General features: G+C 36.5%; 1 protein-coding gene and 1 pseudogene across 1 annotated transcript; one reads left to right on the top strand and one right to left on the bottom strand.

Annotated features, from left to right (window-relative positions):
* Positions 1-1,546: 1,546 nt before the first annotated feature.
* Positions 1,547-3,966, bottom strand: LOC113105167 (U3 small nucleolar RNA-associated protein 6 homolog; annotated as a pseudogene).
* Positions 3,967-8,091: 4,125 nt separating this feature from the next.
* suz12b (SUZ12 polycomb repressive complex 2 subunit b) lies at positions 8,092-19,852 on the top strand. Its single transcript, XM_026263218.1, has 17 exons — positions 8,092-8,185; positions 8,618-8,750; positions 9,102-9,148; positions 9,250-9,314; positions 9,735-9,803; positions 10,442-10,491; positions 10,574-10,659; positions 10,841-11,072; positions 11,683-11,791; positions 11,901-12,006; positions 12,129-12,294; positions 13,686-13,774; positions 16,490-16,633; positions 16,974-17,131; positions 17,970-18,168; positions 18,320-18,399; positions 18,526-19,852. The coding sequence occupies exons 1-17, from the start codon at positions 8,120-8,122 to the stop codon at positions 18,824-18,826; spliced, it is 2,100 nt and encodes a 699-aa protein (XP_026119003.1). The 5' UTR covers positions 8,092-8,119; the 3' UTR covers positions 18,827-19,852.
* Positions 19,853-20,484: the final 632 nt, after the last annotated feature.

Below are 20,484 nucleotides of genomic sequence, written 5' to 3'. Positions count from 1 at the left end.
TCTGTAAAACCGATGATAAATTCACTGGATCTGTCATAATAAATCAAGTCCTTTATGTGAAACACTTATCAAAACACTTACTGATTTAGTGGCATTTTATAAAAATAAAGAAATATATTAAATATATATTAATAACACTTTTTTGTTCATTTACGTAATATATAATTAGAAAAATCAATTATTATTACATTTATGTCGCCTCTAAAGTCTTTTAAGTGTTTAAATTTAATGTCTGTGTTACATTTATTTCTGGTTTTTATAGCCCTCTTTTGAAAACTGAAATCATTCTATCATTAGGCAACAGACTGTAAATTTATGATTTTGTTCTCAATTATTTGGGATTCCTATTTTAAAGGCTCTCATTGCAGTGTGGAGCGGCCCCCTGTGGTTACACATTAATATATACCGGTAGCCTAACATTCGTAAACACTTGTATTATTCTACTTTTTCCACGATTGTAGTTGTTAAGGTAAATATTACGATCAAGTAAAACAAAAAGAACATAAAAATAATTTATACAAAAACATTTTAAAAGCAAATTTAAATACCAATATTTTGTTTGTAAATATTTTATTTTCATATTCTGTCTTGTTTATGTTTTTTTTTCCCCAGATTATATTTAAAGAGATTTGTAGTTTTGTTTACAAGAGTAAGTTTTATTAATTGAAAGTGCTTCTCAATGGAAGACACGCCCTTTACAATGTCGTCATCATCGTCATCACCGGCAGCCGCTTTGGGCTCGCGGCGGAGAGTAGAAGATTTCATACGGCCCGGTATATTTACACAAAACATTCAACTGTACGAATGACCTTCCACGTTGCATTCGTTATACAGCTGACATCGGCGATCCTTTGGTGAGTATCCATTATTGTTCATCACGCGGCGATGTCAGCTGATTATTGTTTTCCTCTCTCTGACGCTTCTCTCTCATCATTCTCTAAATGCTGTTATCTTCTTTCGGAAACTGTCTGGTACTAACTCACACATGCATTTTAATCACCATAGACAATGCTTTTAGCCATAGGGAGCTATATTATGGGCCTAGTTAACTGAGCATTAATGTCCTGTAAATCAGTGCAAAGTTATTGAACAGATCCTCATGGCCTTTAACATTGATGATTGAGTCGGAAGTGGTACAAGCTTTTGAATTGTGCTCTAATGTCGCACTGTTGCTGTTGTTGTGTCATGCCATACTTATAATACACATGTAAACATGAGGGCTAAACGTAACTAAATACGTTAAAATAAAAAACAGAATCTCTGTTAGTTTGTTTGAAAGCCCCAAAGCTTACTGTAAGCAATTCTTCATAAAACCGCATGCATTGTTTTGATTATTTTCCATTTTGAATAATAAAGGTATTACAATAGACACCAAGGGATAGTGAAGATGCCTGCACACTTGTTCTGCATGTTGTGTGTTCCAAAATAGAAACTACATATTGCGTAACTATGCAAATTTGTCAATGTTCCACACCTGTATGATTTGTTTAGAATATAATTCTTCTCTCTATTCTCTGTCCCATAGTGGGGGTGGGGTGAGTGAGGGCTGCTGTGAGGATCCCACACTTAGGGGCAGCCCCACACTGAATGGTGTCTCCCACAATGAAGGCGCTGGTGGATGCAGTCTGGGCAGTGTGGAGCATCGGCGCCTCAATATATGACTACATCCACACCAGTGCCATGGAAGAGCGCATTCACTCATTGGAGAGTGCTATAACCATCCACCAGTGTGTCATTGGCCTGCTCTCTGCTGGATTTGTGGCCCTCTTCACCTACATTCTGCTAAGGAGGCACTGACACAGGATGTTAGCCTTTTTTGTAAGCAAGACTACATATGTGACATCAGAGGGAATTCTGGAACAATTTTAATGCCAAGCTTTGTTCAGTTCATTTTAAAGGGATTTTAACATATCTGACTTTTACCTAACTGATTTACTAAACTTCATTGGCATCTAATTCTGTAAAAATTTCACTACTGTATTGTCTGGGTTGATGAGATTCAGAGTAATCTGGTAAACCAAAATAAGCGTATCTCTAAATAAAAAGTAGTCTTCCATGTCTTAAAATGGACTTTTAAGGTCATTGATGGCTACCACAGAGGAAAGATTCAGAGATGCTACTTATCCACAGTTCTTTACACAAAGCTTGGGAAAAGCTGAACAAACAAAAAACAACTACTGGATCAGCAGGCTTTTCAACCTGTTTGCTGCTATCGTCAGTGAACTCAGCTTGTTTGTCTTGGTTACTTCTAACAAAACATTCAACTTGCCAATGATGAAGCATAAAGGAATTTATTTATTATCTTAACCAATTACATCTCATCTTATTTCTTAAAATTATGGTTAATGAGAGGCATCAATGACTTGATTAAATTCTTGATTTTACAACTTGACAGACAACTTAAAGTGTCCTTAATCACTATCTGATATAGTCAACTTAATGTTATCAGTGTATTAACTACTACTATATGTAAGTGTCAAACTTTAAGTTGGGTTTTTACTTTGATTTCATGTTAAAGTTCATCAGTTAATGCACCATTGTGTTTCATAGGTTATCATACTTTTACCATATTTCCTTTAGAAACGTTTTCTTATAGGCCAAAAAAAAACTACTATTAAAAATGTCACCTGTTCTGTCATAGCAAAATGAATGTCTAGCTTTAATAATGCAAAAGTCAGTATTTTGACTTTGAAATGATGCTAGCTACTAAGGCATTTCTCTATTGTACCACGTTTGACTTGAACATTTGGTGTGCTCGTCTTAAGTGAGGATCTCTTAAAATACAATGTAAAGCATTTTTTTTTTAACAAAGACAATGCCATAATAAAATGTTTATTACTGGAACAACAGAAAATGCAAATGTCTACGCACCAGCAGGTTTGAAAATTTTCACAAGGATTGGGAAATGTAACTTTTCAAGGCAAAATCCCTGAAGCCAGTTTGTGGTCCAAGTATGAACAATACAGAAAATACATTGAAGATTCATGCTGGTTTTAGATGTGCCCAGTCTGCAGAAGTGTGTACTTCGTGGTAAATCACACTTTCACCCTCCAGGGTCTTAACAGCCCCCAGTGGAGCTTCCCGTAGTTCTCTGGGTTTCTGTGCCTTACCAGCTCTCCCTTGATGTACTCAATCCAGAGATCTAAGACACCAAATTATTGACAAAATATACTACTCAAAGTATGAAAGAGAGTTGCCTCTTTAAAGGCTAAAAGAACTGAATCACACTCACCTTCATCTGAGGAAACCAAATTCAGAAAGTGCTTGCTCAAAGTAGTCTCTCAGGTTACTCATCTTTGGTGTCTCCTGAGAGAATAATACAAATCAGTAACACATTGTATGTATAAATATACGTCTGCTGCTTACTAGATATTTTAGATACCTGGTGCTACATCACTTTTACCTGCTCTTTTTTAATCTCAATCATCTTAAGAATGTCTTCGCGAAGGGTCTGTATTCATGTAAGCTGAAACCCAAGAGAAGAGGTTTTTAAATTGCTTGTGCCTTATTCGTAGATATACAGTGGTGCTCAAAAAGTAAAAAAGTATTTCAGTATTTGTAAAACAATAAAAAAAATAAAATAAAAATAAGAACAGCTTTTCAGCCCCCACAATAGAGCACATCTTTATTTGTGTAAATAAATGTGTACCTTGTGAATGTTTTTTAAGCCCTTTTGTAACCACCAGTTTTATATGACCATTCAAGGTATTTTTCCTTCATGGCAGATGACACTGCAGGTACTGGAGACAGAAACCCTTTCTGCAAGTACAGGACCAGGAGCAATTTAAATAGATTTTATACATGAACTACATTAGAATTCAAATGAAACATTATGTAATCAGGACTGATTGCCTTTATATCAACCACAATCAATTGGTCTTAAGTGCAATCTTTTTTTTCATAAGTCATGTCTCACCTGAAAAATAGGTCTCTGTGTCTTCTGGTATATTTGCCTGGAGCTGCCATAATGACCTAATTATGAAATATATATTTGGGTTTAAACTCCCTATACCACAGTGAGAATATATTAAGGTTTCAATGAAAAGTGAAATTTTCTAATGTTCTGTAATTTCTCATTTTCTTCATATTTCTATATATATGAAGAGTTATTTAGCACAATTTAACTGCATTTGGGTTAATTTGTTTAGGTAAAAAAAATAGCTAAACACAAAAGCATGATTTTTGAAGAAAAAAAAACTGGGTTATCTGTTTTTGAAAAAAACTAATATATAATTAATACATTTATATATTTATATATGTATATAATTTGTGACATTTGACTCTTGAAATTCATTTGTACAATTCAAGTCAATTTCCTTCCTTTCAGTGAAGTACAAAAGATGTTCTTTGGAACATTCTCATATTGGATCTTCAGCTTTTGAACAACATTTGAACATTTATGCTTTACACTGTCAAAAAAAATTCTAAAATTCATGTACAATTGTCATGCTGATTCATGAAAATAAGAGTATTTGCACTACTGCTAAAAGGAGTTGGACCTTATCATTATTTTACATTTCATTAGAGTAATCAGTTCTTTCTCTTTTCTCCCTTAATATCTAATTCCAAAAGAAACTTACAGAACCATATTGTTTGAACAAAACAAACACAAAGGTATGAAGGACAGATAAATGAACCAGGAGAATTATGCATGTGAATGTCGGATATATAGCATCATGTTCCCATGTGGTTGGATAACGGCCTCTTTGCCCGGTTATATAACTACAGACTTCATAATCCTGCACGCATGGCTTTTCTCACTAGCTGGTTAACAAAGAGCGCTGAGGACAGAATCGAGAAGAAGCTTAATTACAGTTATATGTAGGAATTCTTGTGGCTCAAGCATTAGAGCATGGTGCTAGCAACACCAAGGTCAGGAGATCAATTCCCAGGGAATGCATTAACTGATAAAACTTTATGTCTTAAAAGCAATGCATGTCAATTTAAAGAAAAGCATTCAGAAGAAGTTCATTTGTTCAAGTGGACAAATTAGGGCAAATCTGCTGTTAGAAGATGTCCCACTTCAGAGGCAGCTGTAGCACAACTGCTACCTGGGGATTCACATGTTTCAGGGCTTCCTGGAATAGATGTCCCGCCTCTGTGCTCTCCAGATGGACCAATGTCTGGAGGCTGAAGCTCCACATCTCCACTGATTGGCTGAAGCGCTGGGTGGCTGTGACCGCAATCTGTGTAGCAGATACTGTATCCCTGACGACAACAGGAGCTGTAGCTGTTATTTGAGGTGATAGAAAGTGGCCTATATTACTAGAGAAGCACCATTTAAATCAAGTGCTGCATAAGGTGTAATGCAATGAGATTCCAATGTTAACAGTGAACATTACCCAGTTCTTGTAGAATGTCTCTTGCAAAAGCCTGGCATCATGAGCACTCTGTAAGACTCATAGTAATCGCTCCTTTCTCTAAAAAAGTGGACAGTCAAACAATATGTGTCAATCTGACTTAGATTAAAATCACCCAGAAACCAACAAATAAAAAAATACCAAAAACACGTTTGTATTAGAAAGCAAAAAGGATATTATTAAAATCAGCAGACAAATAATAAAACTACAGAAAAAAAAAAAATTGATTGATAGCCTGTCATTTGAACAATAAAATAAAACTATACAAAATAATACTACGGTAACTTAAGTTGACACACAGATTTCAATGGAAGTGGGTGAGATCTTTAAGCCTTGGCTATTGTTTAGGCTGATGATGTAACCAGTTGTTAAAAACAACTAATGTTCCATATTTGTAGGGGAATATAGGTGCGTCCCAAATCGTGTACTTACAGTATGCACTAATGTTTTTTGTTTTTGTTGTATAAATAGTGCAAGTAGTGCATTAACACTGAAAATTCCAAAATAAAAATTGCAATTTAAATACCCAGATGATGCACTTAAATATGTAAATATGGTTACATAAATATGTAAATATGGTTTAATATAAGAACTCAAACTTAAGTCTGTATAGAAATATACAGTAACATTCTGTATAGTAATATAATTGTCTGTAATATCTGTATTTTGCTATTCTGATAAAGATTCACAAACACTGCAACACCCAACACCCCCCCCCCCCACACATTTTTTTTTTAATTGATCACCTTTTCCTTGAATTCAGTGACGTTTGTTTTCCTCTTTTATCTCTCAAGACAGAATGTGACATAACATATCCACATGGCCTCTACAAAAATAAATTACAAATCAGTAGGCAAATGAGAAGCTTCATATTCTTAGATGCAAATACTAAACATGTTAAATCATGATACCTGTATAAAGGCTCATTGGTGCCTCCTCATAAGCTCCTTTCACACTGCACGTCGGACCCGGCATATTGCCGGAACATTACCGGGTCGCCTTCTGTGTGAAAGCAACCACGTCCCGGGATTGATTCCCGCATTGAACCCGGGTCGGGGACCTAGTAACATTGCCGGGTTCAACCCGGGAAGAGCGCTGTGTGAACAAAATCCAGATCTAATGCCATGTCGAAGTGATGACGTGCGTTATCGAGTGACTCTTTTACCGGCTGTTTTGAAGGAAGATCAACGTTTGGGACGAAAAAATATGTGCAAACTGTAATGAAGCATAGATCAGTTTGTTCCTCACTTTCCGCGCTGACGCAGAGATCGTCTGCTTGGTTCACTGAAAGTATAACGTACCTAATGTTTTCGACTCATATATTATAGGTTTTAATTGATGTTTAATAACAAAATCACATACCCATTTCTTATTAAAGGCAACTTGAGAAAGCCAGAGCTGCACGTCTTCCCACATAAAAAGCATTGATTTGAATCAAGTTAAAAACTGAACATCAAAATACATCTAAAGTAAGGTTGTTATTATTGTTTTTGTTCATGTTGACCAACCTGCAATTTTGTCAAAGCCCTTCTAAAATCATGGTTTATGTGATGAATGATGGGATACTCAATTGCCTCCCGCTTAAAATGGTAACCAATTCTCTGTACACACAACAGTATAGGGTGCATATAGCCTATTTACTTTTACCATAACACAATGCCACTATTTCCCAATATATTTTACAAACAAATAGACCAAAGCTCTACTCTTCTTGATAAGCTCTAGGACGTTTATTTCATACTGATGGAAATCAGAAACAAATGTCACATATCAAGTTGGACCTTGCAGCTTATTAGAAAGATCATTTACGAAACCCAACCTATCATGTTCCAGGTAACCAACATGTGTACTGACGATTTTTGTGCAAGACAAAAATATATCAAACAGTTTTGTGTCAATACAGACCTGTATGTATGTAATGAAATCGTCTTTACTCTGATCTGTTTGGTGCAGCTTTTTTTCAAGAGCAGTAGATCTTTTCAACATAGACCTGAAACAAGAGTCTTAACTGAGGAATCTGTTTGTTTCGGAGTAGAACCACTTGTTTCTGTTTGTTGTGTTTTTGTGCGCACTGTGACACTCACTTTACTTCTTTATTGGTGGACAAACCGACTCTTTCCAACTGTTCAGGCGCTGGTATTCTGTCCTCTAATCGTTATTGCACCATGGTAACCATTATTAAGAGCTGTGAGGTAAATCTTCACATAAATATGTAAGATACTCAAGAGTTTCAGTACAATAACATAATCTGGTGGGGACTGGAAGTTGTCATGTCCTCTACATCCGGTTGCTCATCAGAAAATATCTCCGACGGCAATTCTAAACTCGATTGATGGATCCTTGATATTTATTGTTTTAGTCTAAACCTTGTTGTTTTAGCGAAACATCACAATTTAGAGCATTAATAATTAGAGAAGCTTTCCTGAATTGCGAAACTTTGTGGAATGGTTAGGGCCAACGGTTTCCAACAGTTTTCACTCTATCATTAGTTTGAAATGTAGACCACACAAATATTATTTCGCATACATATTTTCATTAGTATTTTTATTTGAAATGATGACTTACAATAGATAAGTGGCTAAACAGAGCATGCAATATGTGCTATTTTCCCCGCGTTCTCTCTCTTCCCAGAACCAAAACATTCTTGGCGGCAATTTGTCTCCTCTACCAATCTTAATCTCGCGTCTGTCAAAGTGAGTTAAGCCAATAGAAAATCTAGACGTCACCAGATGACGTCTCCGATTGGCTGACACATTGTCATGGGCGGGTTCTCACGGCACTTTCCTCAAGGGCTCGGGCGATACAGTACCGATATCCATCAATTGGTAGGATTTTCCCATTTAAAGTAAACGCAATTTCGTAACAAATAACATATAATTAATAAACCAAGACGTTTATTTAACCCGGTACGTCAAAGGCTTCCTGTATGGATGGATAACCCGGTGCTGTTTAAATGTGTTTTCGTCGCTGTGAAGGACCGCAAACTAACGTGCTAATTTTCATCTGTTGAGAATCAGTGACCAGACTGAGGACACACATCAAGAACTCATTCATAGCTCGTCTTATTTATTCATATGAGTCATATTAAAACATGTATTAGTCACAGAGACTGGTGACCACCAATATCTGATGTTTAGGTGATGGTAGAGGGTTGGTTAAAGGAGCGAGGGCAGCTGTCTGTCATTAATGTGCAGATATTTATTTCGCCTGGTGTTGTTTTGGGTAACATTAGTTATTAGTTTATGATGGCTCCTCAGAAATACTCGGCTCAGGTGATGAACTGTAAAGTCAATGGTGCTGTATACCCATCCTCTGGAGTGAGCTCCATAAAGAAGCCCAAGATGGAGCAGCTGCAGGCCGACCATGAGCTCTTCCTGCAGGCATTTGAAAGTGAGTAAGATTATTAAATGTATCTTTTATATTAAACTATTAAATGTATCTTTTGGCATTTGGGAAAATATAGTAAGACACATCTGTCACCATTCTTTGTCATGACAAAGTTTTGTGGTCTGCTATTACTACAGTTATGTAGAGTCCTTGGATTTAGCTTTGTAATGTCTTGTAGCTGTTTTTTTTTTTTAACATGATGCTGTTTTTCATCACTATCACTAATTTTGCAGACAGTTACTTAAAACCCTCTAGTTTATTGTACATGTAGGGGTTAAAAAGTAACATAAGCTGTTTTCACTTTGAAACTTTACAATTGTATGTTTTGTTAATACTTCTGCATTTTCTCTTCAGAGCCTACTCAAATATACAGATTCCTAAGAACAAGGAACATAATAGCTGTATGTATACCCTTATAGATTAATCATAAGGCTTAACACTTAGGTTATATTAACGTCAGGTCTGTTTGTACTTGTTTTTATTTTTTCTTGCTCTTTCACAGCCAATATTACTTCATAGGACCCTCACCTTTATGTCTCATAGAAACTCACGAACAAATGCCAAAAGGTAGGTCTCTCTATGTTCTAACAATTATCTGAAAATCTGCTTTGTATGGCTGTAAAATAATTAATCACAATTAATCCCATTCAAAATAAAAAGTTTGTTTACATACTATATGTGTGTGTACTGTGTATATTTTTTATGTATATATAAATACATATGCTTGTATATATTAAGGATAAATATGATGTATTAATATATAAAATATTTAGATAATGTAAATACAAGTATAAAAATTTATACATAATTTAAAAAAAAATTATACATATGTGTATTCATACATACATAATAAATATACACAGTACACACACATATAGAATGTAAACATAAAATTTAATTTTGAATGATTAATCGTTTTGCAGCCCTACTGCTTTGCTTTGCTTCGCTTACAGCATTTTTATTAAATAAATTGGCCTTCTCCTTCAGGAAAACATTTAAAGTGGATGATTTGCTGTCCAATGTGGAGAGAATAAAAGGGGAGCCCGAGTCTCAAAGGTACTGGTCTTTCTACAGATGTTTTTCATACTGTGTTCTTACACAGATATAAGCCTAAAGGTTGGAATACACTACACAACTTTTAAAATCTTAACAATAGTCATCATAGGCTTGCAGACTTAGTAAAAACTGGGCTTTATACACTAAACATACTGAGGATCATAAACTAACAGACTTTCAAGTTGTTTCTGAGTCCCGAAACAACAAACTGATTCAGAAATATGCGCCTCGTTGCTAGGAGAGACACAACAAATAAAAAGCAATACTGTCATAAAATCGGCTCAAAATATTAACATGTTTGAGATCCTCTGACTGATTCAAGTCATATTCTGAAGCTTAAAAAGTCTGTGCTCGTTATATATTATGCACCTTTCTTTGCAATCTATCAACTCCCAACTGCGCAAAATTTGCAGTGTGGTTCTGATTTTTGACAACCAGTGTCAACTCGTCCAGTCAGCAAAAGGGGGGGAAAATCTGACCAAAAGTTATGTAGTCTATTGAACTTCTAGATAGAGATGGTATTGGTCCGACTATGTTTCAGAGTGGCTGAATAGTTTTCATCGGTGTTACAGGAAAATGTGAAAGGATCGTTTTGTTCCAAATGGTGATTTTTAGTTATGTTTCATTTGTTATTTCAGTTTGACTTCACATCTGCAACTGACATTCACTGGATTTTTTCACAAAAATGGTAAGTCTAAATTTGCCTAAATTGTACCAATTTGTCTGAATCGTCATTTTAGTGTTCTGATATAATTTTGTTTTTTAACCAGATAAGCCATGTCAAAACTCAGAAAATGATCAAAACTCAGTTTCACTTGAGGTGCTACTTGTCAAAGTCTGTCACAAAAAGCGTAAGGTGAGCTTCTCTTTCGTGTTATTTTATATGAACGTGTTATTGTGGGTTTGGAGAGTCTTGTGGGTAAGTAAATGTTCATGTTTGGGTGAGCTATCCCATAAAACACATAAGTGAATAAAATAAAATATGCTGTTTTAAAGATCTCATTATTTTTGTTATGATGCTCATTTTGCTCCCTTAGGATGTCAGCTGCCCTATAAAGCAAGTGCCTACAGGGAAAAAGCAGGTGCCTTTAAACCCGGATCTCAGCCAAACCAAGTCTGGTGCCTTCCCTTCCCTGCTGGTGTCCAGCAATGAGTTTGAGCCAAGTAACAGTCACATGGTCAAATCCTATTCTCTTCTCTTCAGGGTGTCTCATACAGGCAAAAGAGACCCCAACGGTTTCATCAACTGCGAGACCGATGAGAATATTGGTGAGTGGCAGTGTGTGTGCACAGTGTGTGACATCTGCAGAAAAGTGTTGAATGCTGTTTAAAGGCTCTGCAGACTTCATCCTCATTTGTTTCAAGGCTTTAGTGTGTTAGGTTAAAGAGAGTTCACTCAGAAATGAAAATGGTGTTTTTCCAAACCTGTGTGACTTTCTTCTGTGGAACAAAAAAAAGGATATTTTGGTCCATACAATGAAAGTCAGTGGGGTTCCACTGACTTTGGTTTATGAGCAAAAAAATGGTTCTTTACATTATTGTGTTCCAGAGAATAAAGAACATCATGCAGGTTGGAACAACGTGGGTGATAAAACGAAGACAGCATTTTAATTTTTGGGTGAACTAAGCCCTTTAATATATATCAAGGAGATGGATGACAGTATCATGTTTTTTCAGAAATTCTGATGGTCAGTGACTGACTGAAATCGAACCTTTTCTGTCGTCTGTCCATGATGATGTGAAGAGCAATTGAAGTCAGCACCCTACATTTTCAAATATAGTCAATACAGTTAATTGAGCACTGCCTTCTGTAGTTATTGTAGCCTCAGCCTCACAAATGCTAGATGGAACAAAACAGTCCTGGTGCTTTTATTTGTAGATGTAAAAGAGGAACTCCCATCCAGAAGGAAGAGAAACTCATCCCACAGAGGTGATGGGGAGATCCCAGAAACGTTTGTTGCTCAGATGACTGTTTTTGATAAAAACAGGTTAGTACTAGCAGTGTTTTCAAATGGCTTCATTTTACTTAGAACTGACAGAAAATTCCTTACGTGATGAAAAACTGCCCAGTTAAGTTGTATAACGATTGTCCTTCAGGCGGCTGCAGCTGCTGGATGGAGAGTATGAGGTTTCCATGCAACAGATTGAAGACTGTCCAGTCAGCAAGAAGAGGGCCACATGGGAGACCATACTGGATGGAAAGGTTGGTTATGTCTGGAGGAATTAAGCTACTAGCTTTTAAATTTCTAAACAAAACCAGTGCGGTGTTGCTTGGCAGTCAAATCTATTATCTTATGAAAAACTGTTAATTCCTGTATTTTGAAGAGGTTGCCTCCATTTGAGACCTTCTCTCAGGGACCCACTTTGCAGTTCACCCTTCGATGGACAGGTGACCCGAGTGACCCTTCCATGTCCAAACCTCTCTCCACCCGCAGTTCTGACACCAGCACCACAGAGAGCAGACCCAGCACTCTCAGAACTGCACATGTTGGTAAGGAAGCAAACTAGCATCTAATCTTGTTTAAGTTTGTTATCAGTAATGGGCTGCTTTGTCGGTTTAATTTTTTGTGAGGTTTCTTGTTCCATTATCTAATCAAAGCATTTTTTGTGATGGACCTTTAAAAGGTGAATATACAGGTGCTGGTCATATAATTACAATATCATGAAAAAGTTTTTTTTTTCACATTTATTTCACAAATTCCATTCAAAAAGTGAAACTTGTATATTATATTCATTCATTACACACAGACTGCTATATTTTAAACGTTTATTTCTTTTAGTTTTGATGATTATAACTGACAAATTAGGAAAATCCCAAATTCAGTATCTCACAAAATTTGAATATTGTGAAAAGGTTCAACATTGAAGACACCTGGTGCCACACTCTAATCAGCTAATTAACTCAAAACACCTGCAAAGGCCTTTAAATGGTCTCTCAGTCTAGTTCTGTGGACTGCAGCTGGAGGCTACACAATCATGGGGAAGACTGCTGACTTGACAGTTGTCCAAAAGACAACCATTGACACCTTGCACAAGAAGGGCAAGGCACAAAAGTTCATTGCAAAAGAGGCTGACTGTTCACAGAGCTCTGTATCCAAGCACATTAATAGAGAGGCAAAGGGAAGGAAAAGATGGGGCAGAAAAAAGTTTATATGCAATAGGGATAACCGCACCCTGAAGAGGATTGTGAAACAAAACCCATTCAAAAATGTGGGGGAGATTCACAAAGAGTGGACTGCAGCTGCAGTGCTTCAAGAACCACTATCCATGTTGCTTGAGATCCCGTGTAAAGTCAGTGATGGTTTGGGGTGCCATGTCATCTGCTGGTGTTGGTCCACTTTGTTTTCTGAGGTCCAAGGTCATCACAGCCGTATACCAGGAAGTTTTAGAGCACTTCATGCTTCCTGCTGCTGACCAACTCTATGGAGATGCAGATTTTATTTTCCAACAGCACTTGGCACCTGCACACCGTGCCAAAGCTACCAGTACCTGGTTTAAAGACCATGGTATCCCTGTTCTTAATTTGCCAGCAAATTTGCCTGACCTTAACTCCTTAGAAAATCTATGGGGTATCGTGAAGAGGAAGATGCGACATGCCAGATCCAACAATGCAGAAGAGCTAAAGGCCACTATCAGAGCAACCTGGGCTCTCATAACACCTGAGCAGTGCCACAGACTGATCAACTCCATGCCACACCACATTGAAGCAGTTATTCAGACAAAAGGAGCCACAACCAAGTATTGAAATAATCAGTCTGTGTGTAATGAATGAATATAATATACAAGTTTCACTTTTTGAATGGAATTAGTGAAATCAACTTTTTGATAATATTGTAATTATATGAACAGCACCTGTAGGTGTTTAACATTTTATTCTCTAAGTGGCGAAGGATTCAGTAAGCACCAGCATGCAGACCAGGAGAGAGCAGTCCCCCTGTGAACCCAGACAAAAACTACGCATCTTTTATCAGGTAGGAATTATGAACTCTTTATTATAGTAAATTTATGCATATTGCACTGTTCAAAGTAGGGATGGGCATTTTTGTTAGGTTCTCATTTCGATCATCGATTGGTTTCAAAAACGAGTAATTCGAGTATGGTGCGGGGAATGGCTGTTATGGAGATAAAGAAAATATCTGAAGATTGTTATAAAAAATTTATGTTAAAAACTATAAAAACATGAACACCTGATTAGAACACTACTGTTAGATTATGATTATGATGCTCCAGTGTTATTAAAAGAAGCATCTAAAAAGGAATAGCTGCTTGAGGTGAAACTGAAGTGACTTTATGCCAATAAAATTCCTAACTACCAACTAAAATTCCTTTCTTCAACAATACTTTAATGTAATTGTTTTCATAGGATTTCATATGGGTTGATAATGTAAATGAAAATATAGAACAAATATGCACTGCTGCATTAATATAACATCAGTATGAAAAAAAAAAGAAAATCTAAAAGTGACTGACCATCTCAAATATCATTGTTATTATTTGGCATTGCATTTGCATACATATAAAATATTGGTCACAGATTATTGGTCACTTTCTAAATGATAAAAGTGTAGCGCATCCACTAGTAGTGATATATAATTAAGTAGGTTTTTACTGATGTAAATATGTTAGAAGCGATGCATCATGATACAAATGCAAACTTGTATCCAATGCACACCTTTAAACCGATGCATTGCATTAACTATTTATACCCATGCACCAAGTGAATCGGTGAATCTTCCCATCCCAACTTAGCTGATTGTGTATCACCAGCAAAGCCATGATACAATGCATATCCCAATACAGAGGCCACAATACGATACGCATCATGATACAGAACTGCACTGAATTTCACATCAGCAGAATTTGGTAAAACTGCATACTATAGGGCCATTGCTAGCTAAAGGTAGAACAGGCAGTTGACCTCTGTATTATAAAGGGCCTCCATAACGTAGTTAATGGCATATATTTAATGTTACATTGGATACTCCTCACCAGGTATAATATTCTGATCGTTTTGCATCTTTTTAAGCCCATAAATAATTTAAATATACATTTATGCATTTTGCAGCCACTTTTATCCAAAGCGACAGTGCATTCAGGCTATACATTTTTTTTTTTTAAATAAGTATATGTGTTCCCTGGGAATTGAACCCACAACCTTTTGCACTGCTAAAGCAGTGCTCTACCACTGAGCTACAGGAACAATGTACATTTTCTAATAAATTAATATTGTAATGTTATATATAAAAATCATCAATGCTGGTAGGTTATCGTTCCACAAATTAAACACACTCTCTACATTAAAAAAAAAAAAAAATTATCAGAGCTCTAAACTAATGCGCTGTCTTCCCTGAATCTCACGCACACATATCAGTAACTCAAACAGATCACGTTGCGCATGTACACACATTCAGCAGCACAAACTTTTTAGCGCTGCCCTGGAATATTATAAATAAAATAGTTTAATCGCTCAAGAGCTACATTATCCTTCTCAACAAGGAGCTAGTAACATAATTGTTTCTAAAAGGAATTAAGGCCACAGCTTCACTGTTAACAGAGAAACGCAGCAAAACAGTGGTAATTCATACATGCACAGCCTCTCTCTCTCTCCCTCTCATAAATGAACACTTGATTAATTACACTTTTCGGAGAATTGAATATCGAAGTGGAGATCGCTAAACTGCAAGTTTACCGGTGTTTTCAGAAAGCAAGAATGTTTATCCACAGTGGAGAGAGCCTGTGGTTGACAGGTTGACAAAGATAAGTTGCTCACTAATGGCACTTTTCCACTGTGTGGTATGACTTGGCTCAACACGGTTTGTGTTTCTGCTGCAGTTTAGTATCACTTTAGAATGGATGGGATTATTCACATGTAGTTATAGTTGCATCGCCCCATAAAGCTCTCACTGGTTCCACTCCACTGCTATTAAAGAGAGGAACGTCTATACTTCCGCAGTAGACAAATGAAACATTTTGGTTGTTAAAAAAGGTGTGCTCATTCAAAACAGTTGCGTTCGATCCTTCGCTGGCTGCACTGATTTAAATCTAGTGGTTCTGTTGTGTCGCAAATTCAGTGACGCAGGTAATGACAATTATGTCCGGCCAATCCGTCATCAGCAGAGTTTACACATCATGATTTGGTAATGGTAAAAAAAAAGTACCAGGTACTGTATCCAGTGGAACCCCCAGGTTACCACTGGATGTCCAGTTGATCTTTCATGCTGTTTAATGCCACTCAGCGGATGTTGCAGTGCATCGATCCAAAAGAAGTTGAACTGCTTCTATGTATAACAGTGAGTTATACAACTAGATTACATTGATTATTACATTTTAAATATGGAAATTCTTACAACTACACATCGACTTGAGGGTGAGTAATTTATGGGCTAATTTAAATTTTTGGGTGAACTAACCCTTTAAGCGTGGTCCACTGCTGCACACACGGTACAATATTGATACAGGACCAGTGTTGTATCAAACACAGTATTACTTTGGACTGCGTGAAGGGTGCCACCCAAAAATGCTGCTATATAATAATCAGATGGACTTTTGCACATCCCTAGCTCAAAATGCCTTGAATATTACTTCATCGAAAACACAATTTACTCCGTAGGTTTACTGGCTAACCATCTGCAATGTAAAAAAATGTAAGAACTTTATGCAACATGCTGGTATTTTTGTTTGTCCAGTTTCTGTACAACAATAATACTCGTCAGCAGACAGAGGCCAGAGACGACTTGCACTGTCCCTGGTGCACGCTCAACTGCCGTAAACTCTACAGCCTGCTGAAACACCTCAAACTCTCCCACAGTAGATTCATCTTTAACTATGTGGTGAGCACAGTAGAACACATTCATAAATCTCTGCCTGTTTAATTTCAGAAGTTGAATAGAATGAGTTTATTAGAATAAAAATTCCTTATATAGTTATACATAGGGCTGGGTGGTATGATGATATGTATCATGGCAATGATATAAAGTGTTTATAGATAGAGATTTTTATGTATCTTGGTATGTAAGTATATCCATATGCAGTATTATAAGTTATTGATGCATTAGAGTGGAGCAAGATGCATGAATGAGAGAATAAAGTGTAAGAAGTGCAGTAAGCTGTGAACAGTTAAGAAAAAGTATGTTATCCTATAACTTATTGTTCTTGAATGCTGTTTTCCAGCCTCACCCTAAAGGTGCTCGGATAGACGTGTCCATAAATGAGTGCTATGATGGCTCATATGTTGGCAATCCGCAAGACATCCATAGCCAGCCTGGCTTTGCCTTTAGCCGCAACGGCCCTGTTAAGAGGACAGCTGTCACCCACATACTTGTTTGTCGGTATGAAACAGGTCTCAGTGTGTTTTGGAAAAAATGCTATTATTGTTGACTACAGGGTAATTTTAGTTTTAAGTTTTATGTTTGAACTCAGCATTAAATATAACTTCCCAATTATTAATTTTGCCATTTTTATTATAAATGATATATCCATACAAAAAATTTGTCTTGAGTTTAAACCTTTTACAGACAATAGTGTGTTGTCGTCACTAACAACTATTTAAAATCAGCTCAACGTTTTTTTAAATTGAGCTTTCCCCATTTTTGATATCAAAATATATACAGGGATATGCATATTGAATAAGATGTAGAAATTAGCAGGGTTATGTGCCGAAGTCTGCAAATTGGGTTTTGCTTAAACCATTACGGCATGGTTTCACAGACTGGGTTTAGACTAATACAGGATTATGCAATAGTTCAAAATGGACACTTAAGTAATTTTTAGAAATGTTCCTTTGAAAAAACATTACTGATGTGCATGTTGAGACAAAACAAAGGCGCTGATATATATTAAGATCAGTCAGTGCGAGCTTCTTTAGGTTGCAACAGCCCATACTTACATTTTAGTCTGGAACTAGGCTTAAGCCTTGTCTGTGAAACCTGGGGTATGAATTTTACTTGATTAAAAAAAAAAAAAACACTGCTTAGGAATTTACATGACTTTACTTATTGTTGGCATATTAAGCATAATCAATGTACGATTTTGCATCAGTCACTCAGTGTTCTTTTTACTGACAAAATCATACGTGCTGTATTGATAAATGCAGAATTCTCCTGTTTATATATGGTTGAGATGCAAGAAATGTTCATTGATGTTTCTTAATCCTTCACTTTCATTCAGGCCAAAGCGAATCAAGCCAAGTCTGTCTGAGTTTTTAGAGTCAGAGGACGGAGAGCCAGAGCAGCAGCGGACTTATGTGAGCGGACATAATCGTCTGTATTTCCACAGTGACAGCTGCATGCCCCTCCGTCCACAGGAGATGGAGGTGGACAGTGAGGATGAGCGGGATCCAGAGTGGCTCAGAGAAAAGACCACCACGGTTAGTTGACTGGTCAAACAAGTAACGTTTTCAAGTTGATAATTGATATTTGCATTTTAATTGAACAGTTTTCGCTCTTTTATGTATTATGAGTCTTACTGAAACTATTCAGTTCCTGCTTCATGATTAGTATGTTTCATTTTGCCTGAAGCAAATTGAAGAATTCACAGATGTGAATGAAGGAGAAAAGGAAGTAATGAAGTTGTGGAATCTTCATGTTATGAAGAATGGGTAAAAATGCATTCATATAATCTTTCTTTTCCTTATGTTAACTGTATTTTTAGAACCTTGATCATAGACTTACAAAAACATCCAGCATTGGTGCTGTTCTTATCTTGCTAACTGTTCTTTCTCCAGATTCATTTCTGATAATCAGATGAGTCAGGCGAGCATGCTGTTTGTGGAGAACTGCGGGCCATACATTATCCGCAGGAGACTGTGTCGGAACTTCCTGCTTCACCTGGTCAATCTGCATGACTTCAATCTGGTCACAACAGCAACCATTGACCGGGCCATGGCCCGTATGAAGGAGATAGAGGAGTCACTTCCTGAACTAGAGGAGGGGCAGGACTCATCAGATGCCAATTGCAATGGTCACACTGTGTCCTCGAGTGTTTCACTACATGGCAAACGCACCAAAAGTGGAGTGTCAGACTGACAACAGTTGGTTTTACAAGATAAATTATGAACATAATGAACAAGATCTTTTGAACTCAAGTTCTCAATCAACAGTATCTGTGGCTTAGAGCAATTGTTCAATTTCAGATCTGCCAATATACCCATTTATTAACAAGGAGCCCATTTGAGACTTGAGTGAGTTAGCTGCTGGTAATGCAGACTGATGCAAGTGCTATTGACTGAATTGATGCAATTTTTCCAAAGTTTTCAGTGTAGTTTGTTATACTTAAGAACCAGTATCATTCCAGCAGTCATGTTTAGTATAATCTTTAGGTTTTTTTTGTTTTTGTTTTTCTGAAAATCCATTATGCGATGAAGTGAGTTACTGTAGAATTGGGAGTATGGTTAGTTGACATTTTCTGTGTAAGTTTGATGATTTTGTTTAACCACTGTGCTTTCAGTGATTATTTAGCACATGGTAGCACTTGTGTTTCTACTTATGCAGTGGCTGTAGACTCAGAATTGTTGACATGGACACCAAGTTGATAATGAGGTTTCTCAAGTCAGATTTGAAAGCTAAGCAAATTATTATTATTATTATTATTACTACATACTGATACTATTTTTTACCAGTTTTAGATTGGACCAGTCAGTATATATGTTGAAGTCTGTCAGATCCTTGTTTTACATCCTCCCATCTTAAAATGGCATCTCCTCTGTGTATATTTTTTATACCAGTTCTCGTTAATTAGCAATAGATATGCACACTCATGAAAGGAGAACTGCCAATGTTTGAGTCGTGGTTTAACTCACCTAATTATGCCAGTTAAAGTGGGGATCCAGAAATGTTTAAAATCCAATGTAGGTGATGTCAAACTTTTGTTAATACTGGGTATGTGGTTATATAATAGTTTGTTGCTATTACAAGGTTCAAATGTTGTATATGCCAAAGTATATCAGATATAGCTTCCTTTCTCCTTCGATTTGTTTCCTCTGCAAAATGCACAATTTTGGTGTACACAAGAAACCTATTTACAAATTAAAGATGTGTAAATGCTTGGTTTAAATGGATTTTAATTAATTGTGCCCAAAATGCTATGGAGTTACATTTTCGAAGTTACGTTTCATGAGTCATTGTGATTTCACATGAATTACAATTTTTTTTTTTTAGGAAATAAGTGTTTACAATGCTAGAGAAACAATTTATTTAATAGTAAATACTTTTTTTCTTTCTTTATCTGTGCATTAAACTTGAAATGGGTTTCTTTATAATATAATGGATCAGTGGTTTATGGGCGTAACGAGAAAAGCCACGCCCTCGCAACAATCATATCCAATAAGCGGAGTGGACTAGAAGATAACTGGTTTTCAAGATGGAAAATGAGAGAGGCAAATTGGGGGTTGTATAGTTATAAAGTGAATGGTAAGATGATGGAGATAATATCAGAAAGGAGTTGTGATGTTGATGAATTAAACTCAAAAATAACAAATGTATTGTGTGAGGCAGCGGAGGAGGTTATTGGTAAATCTTCTGGAATGAGGAAAAGGAAAATGGTACCTTGGTGGTCAAATGAATGCAAGGAAGCAGTAAAATTCAGAAATAAAGCCAAACCATTCATATACAAATTTAATAGAATTTAAAAGAGCACAGGCAAAGGTTAAACAAGTTGTAAGAGAGGCAAAAAGGAAATATTGGCA

The sequence above is a fragment of the Carassius auratus genome, chromosome 6 (genome assembly GCF_003368295.1).
Source record: "Carassius auratus strain Wakin chromosome 6, ASM336829v1, whole genome shotgun sequence".
In the NCBI taxonomy this organism is placed as follows: Eukaryota; Metazoa; Chordata; class Actinopteri; order Cypriniformes; family Cyprinidae; genus Carassius; species Carassius auratus.
The sequence above is the reverse complement of the archived record's forward strand: the minus strand, read 5'-3'. Positions and strand labels throughout refer to the sequence as shown.